Source organism: Oncorhynchus masou, chromosome 32 (assembly GCF_036934945.1).
Source record: "Oncorhynchus masou masou isolate Uvic2021 chromosome 32, UVic_Omas_1.1, whole genome shotgun sequence".
Taxonomy (NCBI): Eukaryota; Metazoa; Chordata; class Actinopteri; order Salmoniformes; family Salmonidae; genus Oncorhynchus; species Oncorhynchus masou.
The window spans coordinates 24,582,870-24,603,994 of record NC_088243.1 but is presented as its reverse complement, the minus strand read 5'-3'; the positions used below and the strand labels follow the sequence as shown (position 1 = coordinate 24,603,994).

General features: G+C 42.5%; 1 protein-coding gene across 1 annotated transcript in view; it reads right to left on the bottom strand.

Moving 5' to 3' along the window:
* The window catches only part of LOC135525742 (rho-associated protein kinase 2-like), a 52,533-nt gene extending 32,219 nt beyond the window's left edge, over window positions 1–20,314 (bottom strand). The window contains exon 1 of the mRNA XM_064953546.1: window positions 19,468–20,314. Within this exon, the coding sequence (XP_064809618.1) occupies window positions 19,468–19,566 (99 nt within the window). The 5' untranslated portion in view covers window positions 19,567–20,314. The remainder of the gene's footprint in view (window positions 1–19,467) is intronic.
* Window positions 20,315–21,125: the final 811 nt, after the last annotated feature.

The following is a 21,125-nucleotide window of genomic DNA, read 5'->3' as shown; positions in this document are numbered from 1 at the left end:
CGACACAAACTGGATTCGTTATCCCTTTCATGCCTGCCTCCAATCCACTTACCAATATCTGAACAAGAGACCCTCATCAAAATATCAACAAGCGTTTCTGTGAAAATGTAATTTAAAACCAGAAGCCACTGCTCTTTGCAATACAGGCACAGACTGTCTGTGGAAAATATTATAAGACCGACTCTCTCCAATACAACATTGCAGTTATGTGCATCCTTTCAAGTACACCCTTCTCATTAACCTATGGTGAATAACCACCATTTTGATGAACAAATATGGTTTTATATGCAAGATGGCCAAGCACAAAATTATTATTATATTATTTGTGCCCTGGTCCTATAAGACCTCTTTTGTCACTTCCCACAAGATAAGAATGAGTGAGTTTGTCACAACCCTATGTTTAATAAATGCATTGTGTAGTGTGTGTCAGGCTTAAAAAAAAATGGAGAGTGCGCTGACCCTGGTGCTTGAGGGGGTATTCAGCTGAAGGTTGAATGTTTGAAGGGGTACGGGACTAGAAACAGTTAGAGAACCACTGAACTACACGAACACATCTAAGACATGATGCAGTTCATTATTATGATCCGTTTCATTTGAAAACTTTTCTTCGTCGGGGATGTTAATTATAACCAATAGATCTGACAGGGACCATTCGCTCTCCATCTCCCACACCATCCTGTCCGATCCCATCTCCAGGCATGTGGAACAGAAAACAACAGCCTCTGGACTTTAAAAGGCTTGAGTAGAAAGCAAATGTTTGGTCAAATTCCAGATGTTTAAAAATAGTTGTTGGGAGAAGCAGAGCCAGAGCCTAGGCGGAGTGAGGGGTATGCCAGGCTGAGCACATAACTCTGGAGTACTGGAACAGTCAGAACCATAGTCTCAAAAAGCAAGGCCCCATGTAGCAAGGCCTCATACTGTGACCCATGGAGGGAAACAGACGAGCACCACGTCTGTATTTTGTGTAACTGCTGACGGATGTCATGCCTGATGTTTTGTTATTTAAAACATATGTTGGACATCAGAGAAATTAAACAGATACATTGTCGACTTATTATTCATCAAGTATATTATGTACACTGAAGTAAAATATAAAAACAACAATTTCAAATATATTAATGAGTTACAGTTCATGTAAGGAAATCAGTTAATTGAAATATTCATTTGGGCCCTAATCTATGGATTTCCCATGACTGGAAACAGATATGCATCGGTTGGTCACCGATACCATTTATTTATTTATTTAATTTAATATATATATATTTATATTTATTTATTTATTTATTTATATATATATATATATATATATAATTTTTATTTTTTTAAAGTAGGGGTGTGGATCAGAAAACCAGTCAATGTCTGGTGTGACCACCATTTGCCTGATGCAGCATAACATCCTCCTTTGCTTAGAGTTGATCAGGCTGTTGACTGTGGCATGTTGTCCCATTCCTCTTCAATGGCTGTGCGAAGTTGCTGGATATTGGTGGGAACTGGAACACCCTGTCGGCTACGTTGATCCAAAGCATTCTAAACTTGCTCAATGGGTGACATATCTGGTGAGTATGCAGGCCATGGAAGAACTGGGACATTTTCAGCTTCCAGGAATTGTGTACAGATCCTTGAGACATGGAGACACACATTATCATGCAGAAACATGGTGATGGCGTCGGATGAATGGCACGACAATGGGCCTCTGGATCTCATCACGGTATCTCTGAATTCAAATTGCCATTGATAAAATGCAATTGTGTTCATTGTCCGTAGCTTAACCCCACCTCAACCATGGGGCACTATGTTCACAATGTTGACGTCAGCAAACCGTTCGCCCACATGACGATATACTGCCATACAGATCGCTGTCTGCCATATCCCCCGTACAGTCGAAACCGCGATTCAGCCGTGAAGAGCACACTTCTCCAGCATGAGTGGCCATCGAAGGTGTGCATTTGCCCACTGAAGTTGGTTACAACGACGAACTGCAGTCAGATCAAGACCCTGGCGAGGACGACGAGCACGCCAATGAGCTTCCCTGAGATGGTTTCTGACCATTTGTGCAGAAATTCTTCAGTTGTGCAAACCCACAGTTTTGTAAACCCACAGTTTTGTCAGCTGTCTGGTCTCAGACAATCCCGCAGGTAAAGAAGCTGGATGTGGATGTCCTGGGCTGGCGTGGTTACACGTGGTCTGTGACTGTGAGGCCAGGTAAAAGTCCTGCCAAATTATCCAAAATGACGCTTATGGTAGAGAAAGGAACATTCCATTTTCTGGCAACAGCTCTGGTGGACATTCCTGCAGTTGGCAGGCCAATTGCACGGCCCCTCAACTTGAGACATCTGTGACATTCTGTTGTGTAACAAAACTACACATTTTAGAGTGGCCTTTTATTGTTCCCAGCACAAGGTGCAGCTGTGTAACAATGATGTTTAATCAGCTTCTTGATATGTCACACCTGTCAGGTGGATGGTTAATCTTGGCAAAGGAAAAATGCTCACTAACAGGGATGTAAACAAATTAGTGCACACAACAGTAGAAGCTTTTTGTGCATATGGTACATTTCTGGGATCTTTTATTTCAGCTCATGAAACATGGGACCAACACTTTATATTTTTGTATAGTATATTTTTCCATAGGTGATTTGGCTCACTACTTTAGAAAGGAGTATGTATGTATGTGTGCATGTGAGCATGAGCATACACAGCGTTTGTGTGTTAATACGGGAAGCTTTCTTTTCCCAGGAAGTGGTCGTGAAGTTGTGATGCTCAAGGCAGATTAATAGAATGGTACACGAGTAGGCGGAACGCTTCGCCAAAGTCCTTTCTCCTCCCATCCCTGACATGTCTTCATGCCTAAAAATAAAGTCTGACTCTTCTCCCCCACAAGATTCCGTGCTTTTAATCGCAATATGTTTTCCCTTCTTCTGCCTCAGATGCCACAAGCCGTGCTCATGCCCCCTATAAAGGCTACACCAAAAAAGGCAAAAAATACATAAGACTAACTACCTTCAGTCGTAAGGCTTAGCCCCTTGACCAACTATTACAGCATACACTGCACTACATTTGCATGACCAGCAGTGTAAACTAGCTAACAACGTTCTCACAATGTTAGAACTGCATTCTGCACAGGAGCTGGGATTTCCGCGGCTAACGGAGAAGAAGGAATAGGGGAGGAGAATGAGAGGCTGTCTCAAGAGAGGAGGTGTGCATGCTTGTTTTGCTAAACTTGGCCCTGGCCACCATCACACCACCATATATGGAGCGTTTCTCCCCACTGGTACAAAGCAGCCAATGCAGCTAGCGAGCGGTCACACTTGGAGACAAATTGAACAGAAATTCAGCCTCTGAGGAGTCAGAGCAGAGCAGCAGTTCCATGTAACACTGGATTTCCCCCACGACTGGAGACAGGAGGAGCAAGAGGAAGAGAGGGGGACAGGACAGAGGGAGAAAGAGAGAAAGGAGAGTCAAAAGATAAATGAATGTGGAAACAAATGCAATTATTTATTTTACACTACTTATAGGCAAGTACAGAAGTTTAACTACATTTTAGCAATCTGCTGGGGTAAAGGCCTCTAACTTCTGCGCTTTGCAAAAGCTTCACGGTGTCTGTCTGCCCTGGATAACACTACCATTCATCTTGGACAAAGTACAAACTTGAACAGATCAATTCAAACAATGTCTTCTATCCGCAGAAACATCCTAATGATCAAATCAGTCAAGTCCTCTTGTTAGCACGAGAGTGACTCCTTATGAAACCAGGACAAAACAAATACCATGATTGTGGGGATTTTCACTAAATTGAATCCATAGATAGAATGGTCCTTTGGAGAAAGGATTGTTGACATACTGTACACTCAGTGTACAAAACATGAACACCTGCTCTTTCCATGACATAGATTGACCAGATGAAGAATCCTAGTGAAATGATCCCCTATTGATAATGATAAGGATTTTTAAGCCTTAAGTAAATACATTTATGAATATTGGAAACACACAGATTTTGGATATGGCAAAATGTTTAATATATTGTTGAACATAAGACGCTCTACGGGGATATGAAAGGTCCAGAGTGGGACCTCCGCTACTTTAGGACTTATGATCCAATTTGTAAGCATTACCAACGGAGTGAATATGAAAATGGTTTCAAAATGGTCACCCCCTGCGGGTAATTTGCAGGATGTGGAATGATACAAGTAAAATGCTGGCTGTGATTGGTACCCTCGTCTACCATTAGGGACATCAAATGTTCAGGCTGCTGCACAGACATGACGGTGGCTCATCAAGAGCGTTCAGTTAAATTCTGTTTGAGAGTATTTTAAAACTCTAAAATGGTTAAATAAGTGAGAAATAGGTGTAATTGTTGTATTAGCTTGTGAGTGAGCAATGTATACTATTACCCTAAATTGACATGACTTATTTTTCCATATTAAATTATTGGCCAAACCGTGGTCAAACCCCTCCCCGCCCCTCCGGAAAACGCGTTCTCAAAGCTAAGGAACCGGATCACATTCTGCACATGTTATTTTATACACACACAACCCTTTAGGGTTCTCTTTACTCACCCTCTTCTGCATCATGATGATGCAGCCCCTGTCTGCCTCATATTTCTTTAACAGCTCAAATAAAAAACCCTGTGGCGATCTGAACAAACAATCCAAATATTTATTGAAGGCTATAAAACCTTCTGTCTGTTGTAATGGATATTGCATTTGCACAAGCAGGACGTATTCCCTTCACATTGCTTTGGTGCAAAAACAATTAACGTTGTGTGTGATGTAGGCGAACCTTTATAGTTGCTGCCATACAGCGCGCGCCATTATTCCTATAGTCGTATGTCAAGTACTGCTTTAGACGGCCTACTATTTGTGATGATAATCTTCATAGTTATGCTGCCATATCGCAATGAGAGTAGCTGAAAAAAAGAACTAGCCAATGTTTGCAATCATAATTCATCGCTATTTTGACTATATGTGTCTTGCTCTGATTGACATGCTTGCTTAAATATACACAAATACGCATACATCTCAGTATCAATAGCCATGGCAGGTCGGGTTCGAACAGCAGCTACTCCGTAAATAATTGTGTATTGTGCTAATTTCCCTAATGTGGACAGTTTGTGTTACTACCGTACACAAGATTGTATTTTCACCACAAATTAAGTGGAATTATTAATCCTTTTCACCATAAAAGTTTGTAGTCATCAAGATGATAAATCGATTGCTTTAAAACCGATAAATAGCGTTGGTTTGGCACCGTTGATTTGATCATATGTGCCTGTCCATAGCATTTTCAATCTCAAATGGAAAGGACAAAATCTGGGCGGGGTCTTCAGAAATGTCACTGGCCACAAACAAATACACAGATTTGCCAGTCAAGCTATCACTCAAATGAAAGCCAACGAGTCACTATGTAGAACTCTGAGGTGATTATTCATTCAAATGATCCAGTCAAAGTGTTGCATTAACTTTTTTGTATTGGCCATCTACCATAAACATTGTGGCACGACAGGTTCTCATCTATCGATAGGTACAGTATATTCAACTTCGTTGTGGTTAGTATTTTAGAAGAGCACAAACTGTACATGTCCCCGCGGTTATTGTCCCAGTTCCATTGATTTCTATACAATATCGATGTGAGTGATTCATTTGTGCACGCTATTGAAAACAGAACAAGCTAATCAATTCCAGTTTAGAGTGGCCGATTGGTAAATGTTGGTGTGTGTGCAGTTTATAAAAAGGTAGCTACTAATTTAGGAAAATATAAGTAATCTAAACACACGTGTGACACATGTATGTGTAGCAGAGGAGGCTGGAGTAAGGATGGGCTCATTGTAATGGCTGGAATGGAGTCAAACGTGTAGTTTCCTTAATGCTTGATACCATTCCATGAATTCCATTTCAGCAATAACAATGGCCTATCCTGATATAGCTCCTCCCACCAGCCTCTGATGTGTAGGGAGTATTTTTTGGTCTTCAAAATATTACAACCAATTTCAGCATATTGATTATGAATTTGAACATTTAAAACTGGTGTTTTGAGACTGGGCTACACATGTTGTTGTTTTTATCCATAACAGGAAGCAGCAACAGTATAATTAAAAAAAACATGTTTTAGGAATATAAATGATACTTCTAACATTAATTACAATTAATCACATAAGAACTACTGAATAAGCCAAATGACATGCTATGATTTATTGAAATCGTGAAAATGTGTTTGTCAATGCCAATTTCTCTGTATAACATGGGCCAAAACTTTAAAACTAGCAGAGATCCTGAGACTCTGGAACTTCGATATATCCATAATTGTTGCATATTATGTAAAAAATAAAAATAATAATTTAACCTTAAATTTATCTAGGCAAGTCAGTTAAAAACAAATTCTTATGACGGCCTCGGAACAGTGGATTAACTGCCTTGTTCAGGGGCAGAACGACAGATTTTTACCTTGTCAGCTCGGCATTCGATCGAGCGACCTTTCGGTTACTGGACTAACGCTCTAACCACTAGGCTACCTGTCACCACAAATGTGTTAAACAAAATATTGACAAATTTGAAAATCATTTTATTTCACACACACACACAGTGCCTTGCAAAAGTATTCGGGCCCCCTTGAACTTTGCGACCTTTTGCCACATTTCAGGCTTCAAACATAAAGATATAAAACTATTTTTTGTGAAGAATCAACAACAAGTGGGACACAATCATGAAGTGGAATGACATTTATTGGATATTTCAAACTTTTTTAACAAACCAAAAACAGAAAAATTGGGCGTGCAAAATTATTATTATCATCACGCAGGTTAAAATATTAAAACAAACTCAAATTATAATAATTTGGGGACAGGTTGAAAAGCATTAAACATTTATGGCAATTCAGCTAGTTAGCTTGCACTTGCTAGCTAATTTGTCCTGGGATATAGACATTGAGATGTTATTTTACCAAAAAATGCACAAGATCCTCTACTCCACCAATTAATCCACACATAAAACGGCAACCAAATCGTTTCTAGTCATCCATCTTCCTTCCAGGCTTTTTCTTCGCTTGACTTTATATTGCGATTGGCAACTTTCATAAATTAGATGCATTACCGACACCGACCTCTTTTCTTTCAGTCACCCACGTGGGTATAACTAGAGGAGATGGCACATGGGTACCTGCTTCTATAAACCAAATGAGGAGATGTGGGAGGCAGGACTTGCAGCGTGATCTGCGTCAGAAATAGAACTGATTTCTATTTTATCCCTTGGCAACGCAGGCGCGCGCGATCAGTGTGGATGCAATAATTGCATAACAGATTTCTAAATGTATTTTGCAACGCTCACACACGAGACGCGAGCGGTGTGGTCAGCCTATAAAGCTTCACATGACACCAATTGTTGTCTTGTAACACCTACAAATGGATGTCTGTGTAAGGCTAAAATGCAATAAATATGCCAACTTTGGTCAATTATTTCTCTACTCTGCTTTTAGATACAAATGTCAAATACATGTCAATCTTTTGTCCTAAGCACCAATCTATGGATTACATTGTGAAAATCCCCCAAATCATGGCCTTTTTATGTCCTGATTTCATACAGAATCTCTCACTACCAATAACATGGCACAACATCAGAAGGGAGAATGGCAGTCTGCTACTAAACATACACACCAATTTATTCCTCAAAACCCAAACAAAGCTCATTGAAGATAATACTTCCTCCAGATGGCACCGCCTATCCCAGCCTATGCCAAGCTCGCACCATACAGAGTACAGACCCAGAAATCAACACCGCCATTCTCACGGGTGTGTGTTTCCATTCAAATGAACCCACAGAGATAATCAAAACAAGCAGGCAACTAATACTAAACACAGAGGTAGTGGCACTAGCAGTGTTAGTGAATACATAGAAACAGTATATGGACTTTCTGGGGCATCAGCATGATTTGACAAGAACTAGATGAAACCTCCAACGGACATTTGAAGTGCCAATCAGACTCACAGCACCAGAGAGAAGCTTGATAGGAACAGGCATGGAGAGCCCTGCTCTGGTCTAGAGAGCTACCATCCTGTAGGGTCACTCCAACCAGATTTGTAATGTGATTCAGCTCATCAATCAGCTAATTATTAAATTCAGATGCGCTAGATTAGGGTTGGCATCAAAGCCTACAGGACCATAGCTCTCCAGGAACAGGGTTGAGAGTGCTTGGACTAGAGTAACCAATACACCAATATTCTCTCGCAAGACTCCGCAAGCGACACAGAGACTGAGAAGACTAATCATTTATAGAATTCCATAATTTGAATGTTCTCACTCACAGTGGAAGTTGAAACTTTAAGCTAGGTGCAGAGTCCGGCTATCACATTTGAGACTTGTGAGCGGCAGGGTAGCTCTAGTGGTTAGACTAGTAACCGGAAGGTTGCAAGTTCAAACCCCCGAGCTGACAAGGTACAAATCTGTCGTTCTGCCCCTGAACAGGCAGTTAACCCTCTAGGCCGTCATTGAAAATAAGAATTTGTTCTTAACTGACTTGCCTGGTTAAATAAAGGTTAAAATAATTCCATGTCTATTGTGGATGCGATCATGTCCCAAAGGTTAAGTAACAGTTGTGTAAGTGCATGTGGGCAATTCCATGCAAACATAGTGATGCTGAGACTAAGATCATTCATTTTAAAATGTATGTCAACCCAAAATTCAATGATTCTAAGTTAAACAAAAACCATACAACTCTATGCACAAGGACTACTTAATTTCCACTAAACATATTACAAAAACACATTTACTTGAACAGTGCAGATGCAAAGTTTGTGCTGTTTGTGCCGTCATTGCTACCAAACTAACTGCACTTCAGGCAAGTGTTTTAAAATGCTCAGTGGAAATTGTTAAAAGTAGTCATTGTGCATAGTTTTGTTAAACTTGCAATAGTTTTTGGGTGTTTGATATACATTTTAAAAGGTTAAAAAAGGTCAGCATCGCTCAGTTACAGTGGAATTGCCCATATCTCCAGCAACACACAAATGAAATAAACATTGAGAAGAATGAAACTCTGCAGTTAGATCAACACCAGTGACTTAGATCTAACTTTGAAAATCAAATACTCCGTTTGAACCGGTGAGAGAGAGAGAAGGGAAGCAGTTAAATTAAGAGAAAAGTGAAAGGGGAAAGAGCAGCAATTCAGAGGGACTTTCAGCCCCATATATAGCTCCAACTATTTATTCAATGAGGTAATTTCCTTGAGGACAGCAAAAAGGCTGCTCATGCAACTGAATCAAGTAGTTAGGCCTACCTAGAGAAATGCCATCTCTTTAATGCTGCTATCCCAGAGGGGCTGTTTGAGTCAGTATAACTTCTGCCTGACGCTGGAGACTGAAAAAAAGTACCCAGTCAGCAATGGTGCTCTGCCAACTAAATGGGATCAGTGGGGCTGGGGCCTGGGGGAAAATACTGCCATCATTGATGTTTTGCTTCAAGCTTCGATGATACAGTATGTCTAATGTGCCTAAACTGAGCACTACTGAAATTAAAAAGGGCGTGTTCTGGGATGTTATTAACAGTATACAGTGCATTCGGAAAGTATTCTGACCTTCACCTTTTCCATATTGTTACGTTACAGCCTTATTCTAAAATGGATTCAATTGTGTGTTCAGACCCTTTGCTCAGAGCTTTGTTGAAGCACCTTAAGCAGCGATTACAGCCTTTAGTCTTCTTGAGTATGACGCTACAACCTTGGCACACCTGTATTTGGGGAGTTTCTCCCATTCTTCTCTGCAGAACCGCTCAAGCTCTGTCAGGTTGGATGGGGAGTGTCGCTGCACAGCTTTTTTCAGGTCTCTCCAGAGATGTTCGATCAGGTTCAAGTCCAGGCTCTGGCTAGGCCACTCAAGGACATTGAGCCTTGTCCCCGAAGCCACTCCTGTTTTGTCTTCACTGTCTGCCTAGGGTTGTTGTCCTGTTGGAATCTAAACCTTTTCCCCAGTCGAAGGTCCTGAGCTCTCTGGAGTAGGTTTGTGTCAAGATCTCTGTACTTTGACCCATTCATCTTTCCCTCGATCCTGATTGGTCTCCCGTTCCCTGACACTGAAAAACTTCCCCACAGCGTGATGCTGCCACCACCATGCTTCACTGTAGGGATGGTGCCAGTTTCCTCATGAAGTGACACTTGGCATTCAGGCCAAAGAGTTAGTCAGACACATCCAGCCTTTTTTAAAAGACAGATTTATTTATTTACTAGCAAGCAATGAAAACGTGCATTGTATCAAAAAAAGTCAACTTTATTTTTTATTTTACATAAGTGCCAAAGCTTACACGGTTATTCAATTACCATCACTGCCCTATCCCTGACCCAGTCTAATATCTATATGTTTAAAGCAGACCACAGAATCCCTGTGCCCAAGAGCACCAAGGCAACCTGTCTAAATGACAATCTCCCCGTAGCACTCACATCTGTAGCGATGAAACACTTTTAAAAGGCTGGTCGTGGCTCACAGCCACACCATCATCCCAGACACCCTGAACCCACGCAAATTTGCATGCTGCCCCAACAGATCCACAGACAATGGCGCCGGAGGTGATGGCTGCCGTTTTACGGGCTCCTAACCAACGGTGCTATTTTGTGTTTTTTTCTTCTCATTGTGTGAAACGTATTTTGTACATAATGTTGCTGCTACCGACACTTATGACAGAAAAGAGCTTCTGGGTATCAGAACAGCAATTACTCACATAGAACTAGATGAAGATTTTTTTCTTTAATGAGTTCGACGCAAAGGATATACTGTTTTCCCGAGACAAGGACAAAATCCCAGCCATTCATGTGAAGAAAAGACAGATGTACAAGGAGCGGAAATCGGGGTGGCTTGTGAGAATTCGTCGTCAAGTGTGTAACCCGCCTCAACCATCTGTTCTATTGGTCAACATGCAATCACTGAAGAATAAACTGGATAAGCTTCGTTTGCAACTATCCCAGCAATGGGACATTAAAAACTGTAATATCTTATGGTTCACCAAGTCGTGGCTGAACAACAACACGGATAATATACAGTTGGCTGGGTTTTCAGTGCATTGGCAGGACAGAACAGCTATGCCCGGCCAGACAAGGGGTGGTGGTGTGTGTATTTGTCAACAACAGCTGGAGCGTGATGTCTAATATTAAGGAAGTCTCGAGGTATTTCTCACCTGAGGTAAGGTACCTCATGATGAGCTGTAGACCACACTATCTATTTACCACTAAGACCGCACTCAACGAGCTGTATAAAGTCATAATCAAACAACATGTCCATCCGGAAGCAGCACTCCTAGTGGCCGGGGACTTTAATGCAGAAAACTTCAATCTGTTTTACCAGCATGTCACGTGCAACCAGAGGAAGTAAAACTCTAGAAAATATTTGCTCCACACACAGAGAGACATACAAAGCTCTCCCTCGCCCTGCATTTGGCAAATCTGACCATAATTCTATCCTCCTGATTCCTGCTTACAAGCAAAAACTAAAGCAAGAAGTACCAGTGACTCACTCAATACGGAAGTGGGCAGATGACCCAGATGCTACGCTACAAGACTGTTTTACTAGCAGACTGGAATATGTTCCAGGATTCATCCAATGTCATTCAGGAGTATACCACCTCAGTCACCGGCTTCATCAATAAGTGCATTGACCCCCCAGTGATCGTACGTACATATCACAACCAGAAGCCATGGATTACAGGCAACATCCACACCGAGCTAAAGGCTAGAGCTACAACTTTCAAGGAGTGGGACACTAATCCGGATGCTTATAAGAAATTCTGCTATGCCCTCAGACGAACCATCAAACAGGTTCGTCTGTACAGGACTAAGATTGAATCCTATTACACCGGCTCTGTGGCAGCACTTGCAAACTATTGCGGACTACAAAGGGAAACTCATCCACGAGACGGGCTAAATGCCTTTTATGTTTGCTTCGAGGCAAGCAATACTGAAGCATGCATGAGAGCACCAGCTGTTCCGTACAACTGTGTGATCACACTCTCCGTAGCCGGTGAGCAAGCCCTTTAAACAAGTCAACATTCACAAGGCCGCGGGACTAGACGGATTACCAGGACGTGTACTCAAATCATGCGTGGACCAACTGGCAAGTGTCTTGACATTTTCAACCTCTCCCTGACGAAGACTGTAATACCCATGTTACAAGCAGACCACCATAGTCCCTGTGCCCAAGAAAGTGAACGGAACCTGCCTAAATGACTACTGCCCTGTAGCACTCACCTTGGTAGCATGAAGTGCTTTGAAAGGCTGGTCATGGCTCATAACATCATCCCGGAATCCCCATTCCTACTCCAATTAGCATACCGCCCCAACAGATCCATAGATGAGGCAATCTTAAATCCACACTGCCCTTCCCAATCTGGACAAAAGGAACACCTATGTGAGAATGCTGTTCATTGACTACACCTCAGTGTTCATCACCATAGTGCCCACAAAGCTCATTACTAAGCTAATGACCCTGGGTCTAAAACATCTCCCTTCGCAACTGGATCCTGGACTTCCTGATGGGCCTCCCCCAGGTGGTGAGGGTAGGCCACAACACATCTGTCACGCTGACCCTCAAGACGGGGGCCCCTCAGGGGTGTGTGCTTAGTCCCCTCCTGTGGTCACACATGACTCCAACACCATCATTTAGTTTGCTAATTACACTACGGTGGTTGGCCTGATCTCCGACAACGATGAGACAGCCTAGAGGGAGGTGGTCAGAGACCTGTCAGTGTAGTGCCAGGAAAACAACCATATCCCTTGCACTACAAGGGTCCAAGCATGGTCCAAGCATACCAACAGTCGCGAAGAGGGCACGACAACGGCTTTGGCCCTCAGATCCTCATAACCTTCAATAGCTGCACCATCAAGAACACTGACTGGCTGCATCACCACTTTGTATGGCAACTGCCTGGCATTTCACCGGAAGGTGCCTCAGAGTGTAAGAGTGCGTAAGTCCCAGTAATTCACTGGGCCGAGCTCCCTGCCATCCACGACCTTTATACCAGGCAGTGTCAGAGGAAGGCCCAAAATATTATGAAAGACTACAGCCACCCAAACCACAGACTTATCTCTGTTACCACATGTCAATGCTGCAAGTCTGGAACCTGAACAGCTTCTACACCCAAGCCATCATACTTCTAAACAATACTGCTAAATAGCTAATCAAATGGCTACCTGCATTGGATGTTTTTTTCCACCAACTCCTGCACACACACAAAAGTATGTGGACACCCATTCAAATTAGTGGACTCTGCTATTTCAACCACGAGTGTTGACAGGTCTATAAAATCAAGCACACAGCCATGCAATCGCTAAAGACAAACATTGGCAGCGAATGGCCTTACTATTTAACAGCACGTGGGGATCTCTCTCGAATTGTTGTAACAGTTAAGAGTTTTTTATGGCTGTGTGCCATGATCATGAAGTGTGCATCAAGTTGGCTACTTGCAGAGGATATCATATAGCTTCAAGTTGAGCCTAATATAATATTTGAAATTGGATTTAACATCTGGTCTCCTAGCAGCGTCTGAACCTCTTGATGGGTTGCCACAATTTTCCACCACTATACTAGAAAGGCTAATGCTTCCTGATGTTTCGCCCTGTGGTCAGCCAGGGGTAAAAAGACTGCTGCAACCTGATTGGCTAAACGCAGGGTGCACCATCAGGAAGTAGCATTCCTAGGCTTTAGCCACTCTGGCATGATGGTGGAAAATGGTGTTTCATAAAGAAAGTATGCATATTTTCCCGTTTATTCCCCAGACGTTATTAAATCTAGTTTAAGGAGGAGGGGAGGACGGCTCATAATAATTTCTGGAATGGAGCTAATGAAAAACCATGGTGTTTGATGCCATTCTACTAATTCCGCTCCAGCCATTACCACAAACCCGTCCCCACTTAAAGTGCCACCAACCTCCTGTGGTGGAGATCCATAAAGTCCATTAGCAGCTGCCCAGGCTAGCAGGTGACATATTGTATTGCTTTCCTTTGATGTCGATGATGATATTGCTCCCAGTTATTATCAGCTATTGGTGGTGTTTTGGTGCATTGTGTTTATGCCAATGCATGTAGCTGTGCAGGCCGATGTGAAACCCACATGGTTTGCTACCTAAGGGGCATTACAGGGAAGGGGGACCCCTGCTGGTGGGCTATTAAAGTGGGTAGTAGTTCACTGTGGGATAAGAGCCATAGGGTGGGGCTATAGACCCGCAGAAGGCACCTACGGTAGACCTACATACACTAGATATACAAAGGTATGTGGACACCCCTTCAAATGACTGGATTCAGCCATTTAATCCACACCCATTTCTGACAGGTGTATAAAATCAAGCACACAGCCATGCAATCTCCATTGACAAACATTGTCAGTAGAAAAGCCTTACTGAAGAGCTCAGTGACATTCAATGTGACACCGTCATAGGATACCACCTTTCCAACAAGTGAGTTCATCATATTTCTGCCTTGCTAGAGCTGCCCCGATCAACTATAAGTGCTCTTATTGTGAAGTAGAAACGGCTAGGAGTAACAATGGCTCAGCCGTGAAGTTCCAAGTTCCAAACTGCCTCTGGAAGCAAAGTCAGCACAATAACTGTTTATCGGGCGCTTCATGAAACAGGTTTCCCTGGCCAAACAGCCGCACACAAGCCTAAAGATCACCATGCACAATGCCAAGCGTCAGCTGGAGTGGTGTAAAGCTCACAGCCATTGGACTCTGGAGCAGTGGAAGCGCGTTCTCTGGAGTGATGAATCACGCTTCACCATCTGGCAGTCGAACGGACAAATCTGGGTTTGGCGGGTGCCAGGAGAACACTACCTGCCCCAAAGCGTGGTGTCAACTGTAAAGTTTGGTGCGGAGGAATAATGGTCTGGAGCTGTTTTTCATGGTTTGGGCTCAGCCCCTTAGTTCCAGTGAAGGGAAATTTTGTGGCAACAGTTTGGGGAAGGCTCTTTCCTGTTCCAGCATGACAATGCACCCTGTGCACAAAGCAAAATACATTCAGAAATGGTTTGTTGAGATCGGTGTGAAAGAACTTGACTGGCCTGCACAGAGCCCTGACCTCAACCCCATCGAACACCTTTGGGATGAAAAGGGAACGCGAGCCAGGCCTAATTGCTCAACATCAGTGCCCGACCTCACTAATTGCTTGTGGCTGAATGGAAGCAAGTCCCCGCAGCAATGTTCCAACATCTAGTGGAATGCCTTCCTAGAAGAGTAGAGGCTGTTATAGCAGCACAAGAGGGACCAACTCCATATTCATGCCCATGATTTTGGAATGAGATGTTCGACATGCAGGTGTCCACATACTTCTGGTCATGTAGTGTACTTACCCAGACACCCCCCAACACACACACACACACACACTTTTGTTATTATCTATCGTGTTGCCTAGTCACTTTAACCCTACCGATAAGTACAGTACATAGATACTTCAATTACCTCGTACCCCTGCACATAGACTTGGTACTGGTACATCCTGTATATAGCCATGTTATTTTCTACACCCTATACAAAACATTAGGAACACCTTCCTAATATTGAGTTGTACCCCCTTTGACCCTCAGAAATGTCTCAATTAGTCAGGACATGGACTCTATAAGGTGTCAAAAGCATTCCACAGGGATACTGGCCCATGTTGACTCCAATGCGTTCCACAGTTGATTCAAGTTGGCTGGATGTCCTTTGGGTGGTTGACCATTCTTGATTCACATGGGAAATTGTTGAGCGTGAAACTCAGCAGCGTTGCAGTTCTTGACACACAAACTGGTGTGCCAGGCATCTACTACCATACCCCGTTCAAAAGGCACTGAAATATTTTGTCTTTCCCATCCACCTTCTGAATGCCACACATACACGTCTCAATTGTCTCAAGGCTTCAAAATCCTTTAAACCAGTCTCCTCCCTTGTATCTACACTCATCTACACTCTACACTGTATTGTGCACTCAGTATATAGCAAAGTAATTCTTACTCTTTTTTTTTTGTTATTCAGTGTATTTATTTCTCGTGTCACTATTTCAATTGATATATTTGATCTTCTCTTTAACTCAGCATTGTTGAAAAAATTACCCTTAAGCATTTTACAGTTAGTCTATGAAGCATGAGACAAATAAAAACATTATTTTAACCAAATTATAGAATTCATCATGGAATAATGGTGCCAAATATATGCCAAGATACATTGAAGCTGTTCAGGCCAAACGCACTATTAAAACACTTTATTACCTATACATAGAGTGCAAATCAAGAAGAGTACAGGTTGAAAAACGTTTACAGTAAACGAGGACATAAAAATGGCCCAGGCATTGTTCTGCTGAGGCAATTAGAGTTTTATCCAGGATAATTACAGTGCATTCAGAAAGTATTCAGACCACTTCCCCTTTTCCACATTTTGTTATGTTCAAGCCTTATTCTAAAATGGATTCATATATATCCCTCAATCTCCACAACACCCAATAATGACAAAGCAAAAACAGGTTTAGACATTTTTAAATGTATTGAAAATAAAAAACAGAAATACCTTATTTACATAAGTATTCAGACCCTTTAATGAGACTCGAGCTCAGGTGAATCCTGTTTCCAATGATCATCCTTGAGATATTTCTAAAACTTGATTGCAGTCCACTTGTGGTATATTCAATTGATTGGACATGATTTGGAAAGGCACACACCTGTCTATATAAGGTCCCGCAGTTGACAGTGCATGTCAGAGCAAAAACAAAGCCATGAGGTGGAAGGAATTGTCCGTAGAGCTCAGAGACAGGATTGTGTAGAGGCAGAGATCTGGGGAAGGGTACACAAACATTATGCTGCATTGAAGGTCCCCAACACAGTGGCCTTAATCATTCTTAAATGGAATAAGTTTGGAATCACCAAGACTCTTCCAAGAGCTGGCCGCCTGGCCAAACTGAGCAATGGGGGGAGAAGGGCCTTGGTCAGGGAGGTGACCAAGAACCCGATGGTCACTCTGAAAGACCTCCAGAGATCCTCTGTGGAAATGGGAAAACTTTCCAGAAGGACAATCATCTCTGCAGCAGTCTACCAGGCCTGTATGGTAGAGTGGTCAGATGGAAGCCACTCCTAAGTAAAAAGCACTTGAAAGCCCACTTGGAGTTTGCCAAAAGGCACCTAAAGGACTCTCTGACCATGAGAAACAAGATTATCTGCTCTGATGAAATCAAGATTGAACTCTTCGGCCTGAATACCAAGTGTCACGTCTGGAGGAACCCAGGCACAGCTCATTACCTGGGCAATACCATCCCCACGGTGAAGCATGGTGGTGGCAGCATCACGCTGTGGGGATGTTTTTCAGTGGCAGGGACTGCGAGACTAGTCAGGATTGGGGGAAAGATGAACGGAGCAAACTATATAGAGATCCTTGATGAAGTCCTGAGTGCTCTGGAGCAGGTTCTCAGACTGGGGTCAAGGTTTACCTTCCAACAGGACAACGACCCTAAGCACACAGCTCAGACAACGCAGGAGTGGCCTCGGGACAAGTCTCTGAATGTCCTTGAGTGGACCAGCTAGAGCCCGGACTTGAACCCGATCGAACATCTCTGAGACCTGCAAATAGCTGTGCAGCGACACTTCCCATCCAACCTGACCGCGATTGAGGATCTGCAGAGAAGAATGGGAAAAACTCCCCAAATACAGGTGTGCCAAACTAAAGTCATACCCAAGAAGACTCGCTGCCAAAGGTGCTTCAACAAAGTACAGAGTAAACATTCTAAATACTTATGTAAATGTGATCAGTTTATTTTTAATACATTTGCAAAAATTTCAAAAAACATGTTTTTGCTTTTCATTATGGGGTGTTGTGTGTAGATTGACGAGGGGAAAAAAACAATTGAATAAATTTTAGAATAAGGCTAATGTAACAAAATGTCAAAAAAAGTGAAGAGGTCTGAATACTTTTAGAATGCACTGTATATGTAAGAAGCTTTTATAGGTGTTAATAGATGTCGATGACTGTGTTCATAATTTACCATTGGGCAAAGATTTTAAAGGGAATAATGGAGGGTATGCTGGGGGTCTGAATGTGTGCTGCTGGTCAGAACATGTAGAAACAGGTCTGAATATGTGCTGCTGGTCAGAGCATGTAGAAACAGTCTGACTGCATCAATGCAATGCCTGATGCTTGTCATCTCTGGCTTCTTCATAGCAAGCAATAACAGAGAGCGAGGCACTAAAAATGGCTTGAGAGGCAAGAGGGCTAAAGGATCCAGCCTGTTCAAACCCACGCACTCTTCCCACTCAACTTCAGTCTAGAACAGTCATCTAGCTCTGATATCCATCTCCTACTCATTCCCAGGAAATAAACAGCTGAGGATTCAGTCACTGCATATAAACTATATTCATTCTGCACTTTTAAAAAGATTTTAACTGGCACTGTAGAAGTTTAATTCCGTTTCAGAAACTGCTTAACATAGCATCTATGGTAACTGCAGGAAAATCCACTGCTAGGCCTTCAACTCAGTTTTGAAATGTGTCTGGGGGAGATTCGATGGAAATACATACATTTGTCAAATATGAGTGTTTAGGGTGTAGGTGTGGCTATTGGAACAACTATTATCACAATAAGTTTATGCGGAATGTTTTCAGGCCTATGAACAGATGACAGTCCTCTCGACATTCCACAGCAGTGAGTATGCCTGTCTGGGTAAATGCTCCTCAATCGTTTACTTGTTATTATCCTCTTAAACAGTTGGCTGAGGTCTACAACCCAGTCCTCTCTTTGGCAGCTACTACAACGCATCTGTCTGTATAAGAGAGAAGCGCGCATGTGGCATGCCGTTGGTAGTGGTACCCGTCTGGTGCATATCCCATATAGTGGGCCAATCCCTTGCCAAGTGGAGGATCGCTCAAGGATTTGAACAGAAGAAATGTTTCCATAGAAGTAACCTACAACGATATACACATTTTCCACTATTCCCCATAATCTTCAAACAGACAGTTAAAGGCTACGGCTATAGTTAAAGTATGTTGTCTGCTGCATCAAATGCTCTCATGTCTCAATAGAAAACTAAGGGCGCAATTATTTTCTATGACTGTCCTTATACCCTTACATAGGCTTATGTAGCCACTATTATCGTAACTTTACCGGGAGCAATTCATTATAGGCCTCGTCTGCATGTCATCTGAATAGCCGGTCAATTACTATTAGCATGTAGGCTCGGCTACACATTGTCATAGAAGGATACACATGGTGCGGTTATCGGTGCTAAAATGTAGGCTAACGATAATGTGCAAATACAGTTTGTTAATCTAAAAGGAGTGCAATAGGCCTATAATTTCTCAGGTGAATGTTGTTGACCTGCATCAAAGGCTTTGTGGAAATTAGGTTACAATGTATTATCTGAACATAAAAAATGTATACATATCTTGGTTAAAAGGCGTAAGAAGTGTACTTATGCATTTTTTCGGTTGCTTCAAAATGCGAAAGGGGACAACATGGGCCCTATTAATAATTAATAAAATATTTAAGCAGACTTACCAGTAAACTTTCTAAGTTTATCGCAGATCTTGGATCTTTGATCATGGCCTCCAGCTTTTTCAACCGGTTTTCCATCCTTCTCTCTGCACCAAGCGACATCTTTGCGATTGATTAATGCCCGTTTCGTTTACATATAAGACGAGCCTTATGAGAACTCTTAAGAGTTTACATGAGAAAAAAATATTTTAGCTCTTGAGCAATCGCCGTGGGCCTAGCAGCCTCCGACTCACCGCCCTCTGAAATCGCTTCGGAATTACAGCGTCCACAATGAAGGGGAAAACATAATCCACCGTGAAGGGAGAAGCGCCGCTCCTCAAACTTGCCAATTAGTTAGGAGATGTCGTTAAACGCAAATGAAGGTAACAACTTATGGTAACATATTCAATATACATGTTCTCTAAGGTCCACACGGCGATTAAGTTAACATTTTTAGAAGATTCAGCAACAGGGCGTTTTCTTTGACCCCCCTCCCCTTCTCTTTTTGGGCGCTCCGAAATGCTTTGCTTCAATTTCAAAAATGTGTTTCTAAAACAGTCCGCAGTGTTTAAAATCCAACTTTAGAAACTCTCAAATTACATGGATTTTATGACTGCCTCACAGTCGTAGGCAAATGTACAGGGTTAGAATGGCGTTCTCCAAAATAGCTTGCGTGATGAATCGTTGAACTTTCTATGATCAGTTCTTCTCCTATGCACTACATGGGTATTTATCCCTGCATGCCCAAAAATAAAGGTTTGTCGGAATGGCTAACTACAGTTAGCCACCGTGGAGTCCTCGTACACTACATACTCCACTTCCAGAGCTAGATCTCTCTCCTCCCTCTTCTGATATCAACATGCAAACACAGCCGTCTCATTTACCCATAAACCTCCTCTTGTCTATATTGCCTGCTGTCCAACGTGGGAAGCTGCATGATGAACCATAGGAAGGCATATGTGATGAAAGCTCTCCTAAAGTTTTACAAATACGTTCTTCACACAGAGAAATGATTAATCTGATTGATACATTATTTCCACTATTTAACAGCACATAGGTATCTATCTCTTGATATAGTTGGGACTTGAACCTGCGACCCCACAACTGTCCATGTGACTATCACGCTTAACACCTTGTTACAACAATAGGTTTGAACCTCTTGATGGGTTGCCACATCGTTTCCCACCACTATGCTATAATGGGTAATGCCTAGGAATGCTATACTTCCTGTGTTTCGCCCCGTGTTCAGCAAGGGGTAAACAACAGACTGCTGCAACCTGATTGGCTGAACGCAGGGCGCAACATCAGGAAGTAGCATAGGCTTTATCCACTCAAGCCTAGTAGTGGAAAATTGTGTGTTCATTAAGAAAGTATGCATATTATCCCCGTTTTTTTCAGCCTTCTCTTTAAATCTAGTTAAAGAGGAAATCGAAGCCTTTGCAGCCTGAATGGAGAATGTTTCATGTACGAACAGGTCGCCGGGGGAATCCAGTGTATTACCAGCTGTACACATCAAGCCCAGACCCTAGTGGAGATCACAGGAGGCTGCTGAGAGGAGGACGGCTCATAATAATATCTGGAAAGGAGTTAGAGGAATGGCATCAAACACCTGGAAACCATGTGTTTGATGTATTTGATACCATTCTACTAATTCCGCTCCAGACATTACCACAAACCCGTCC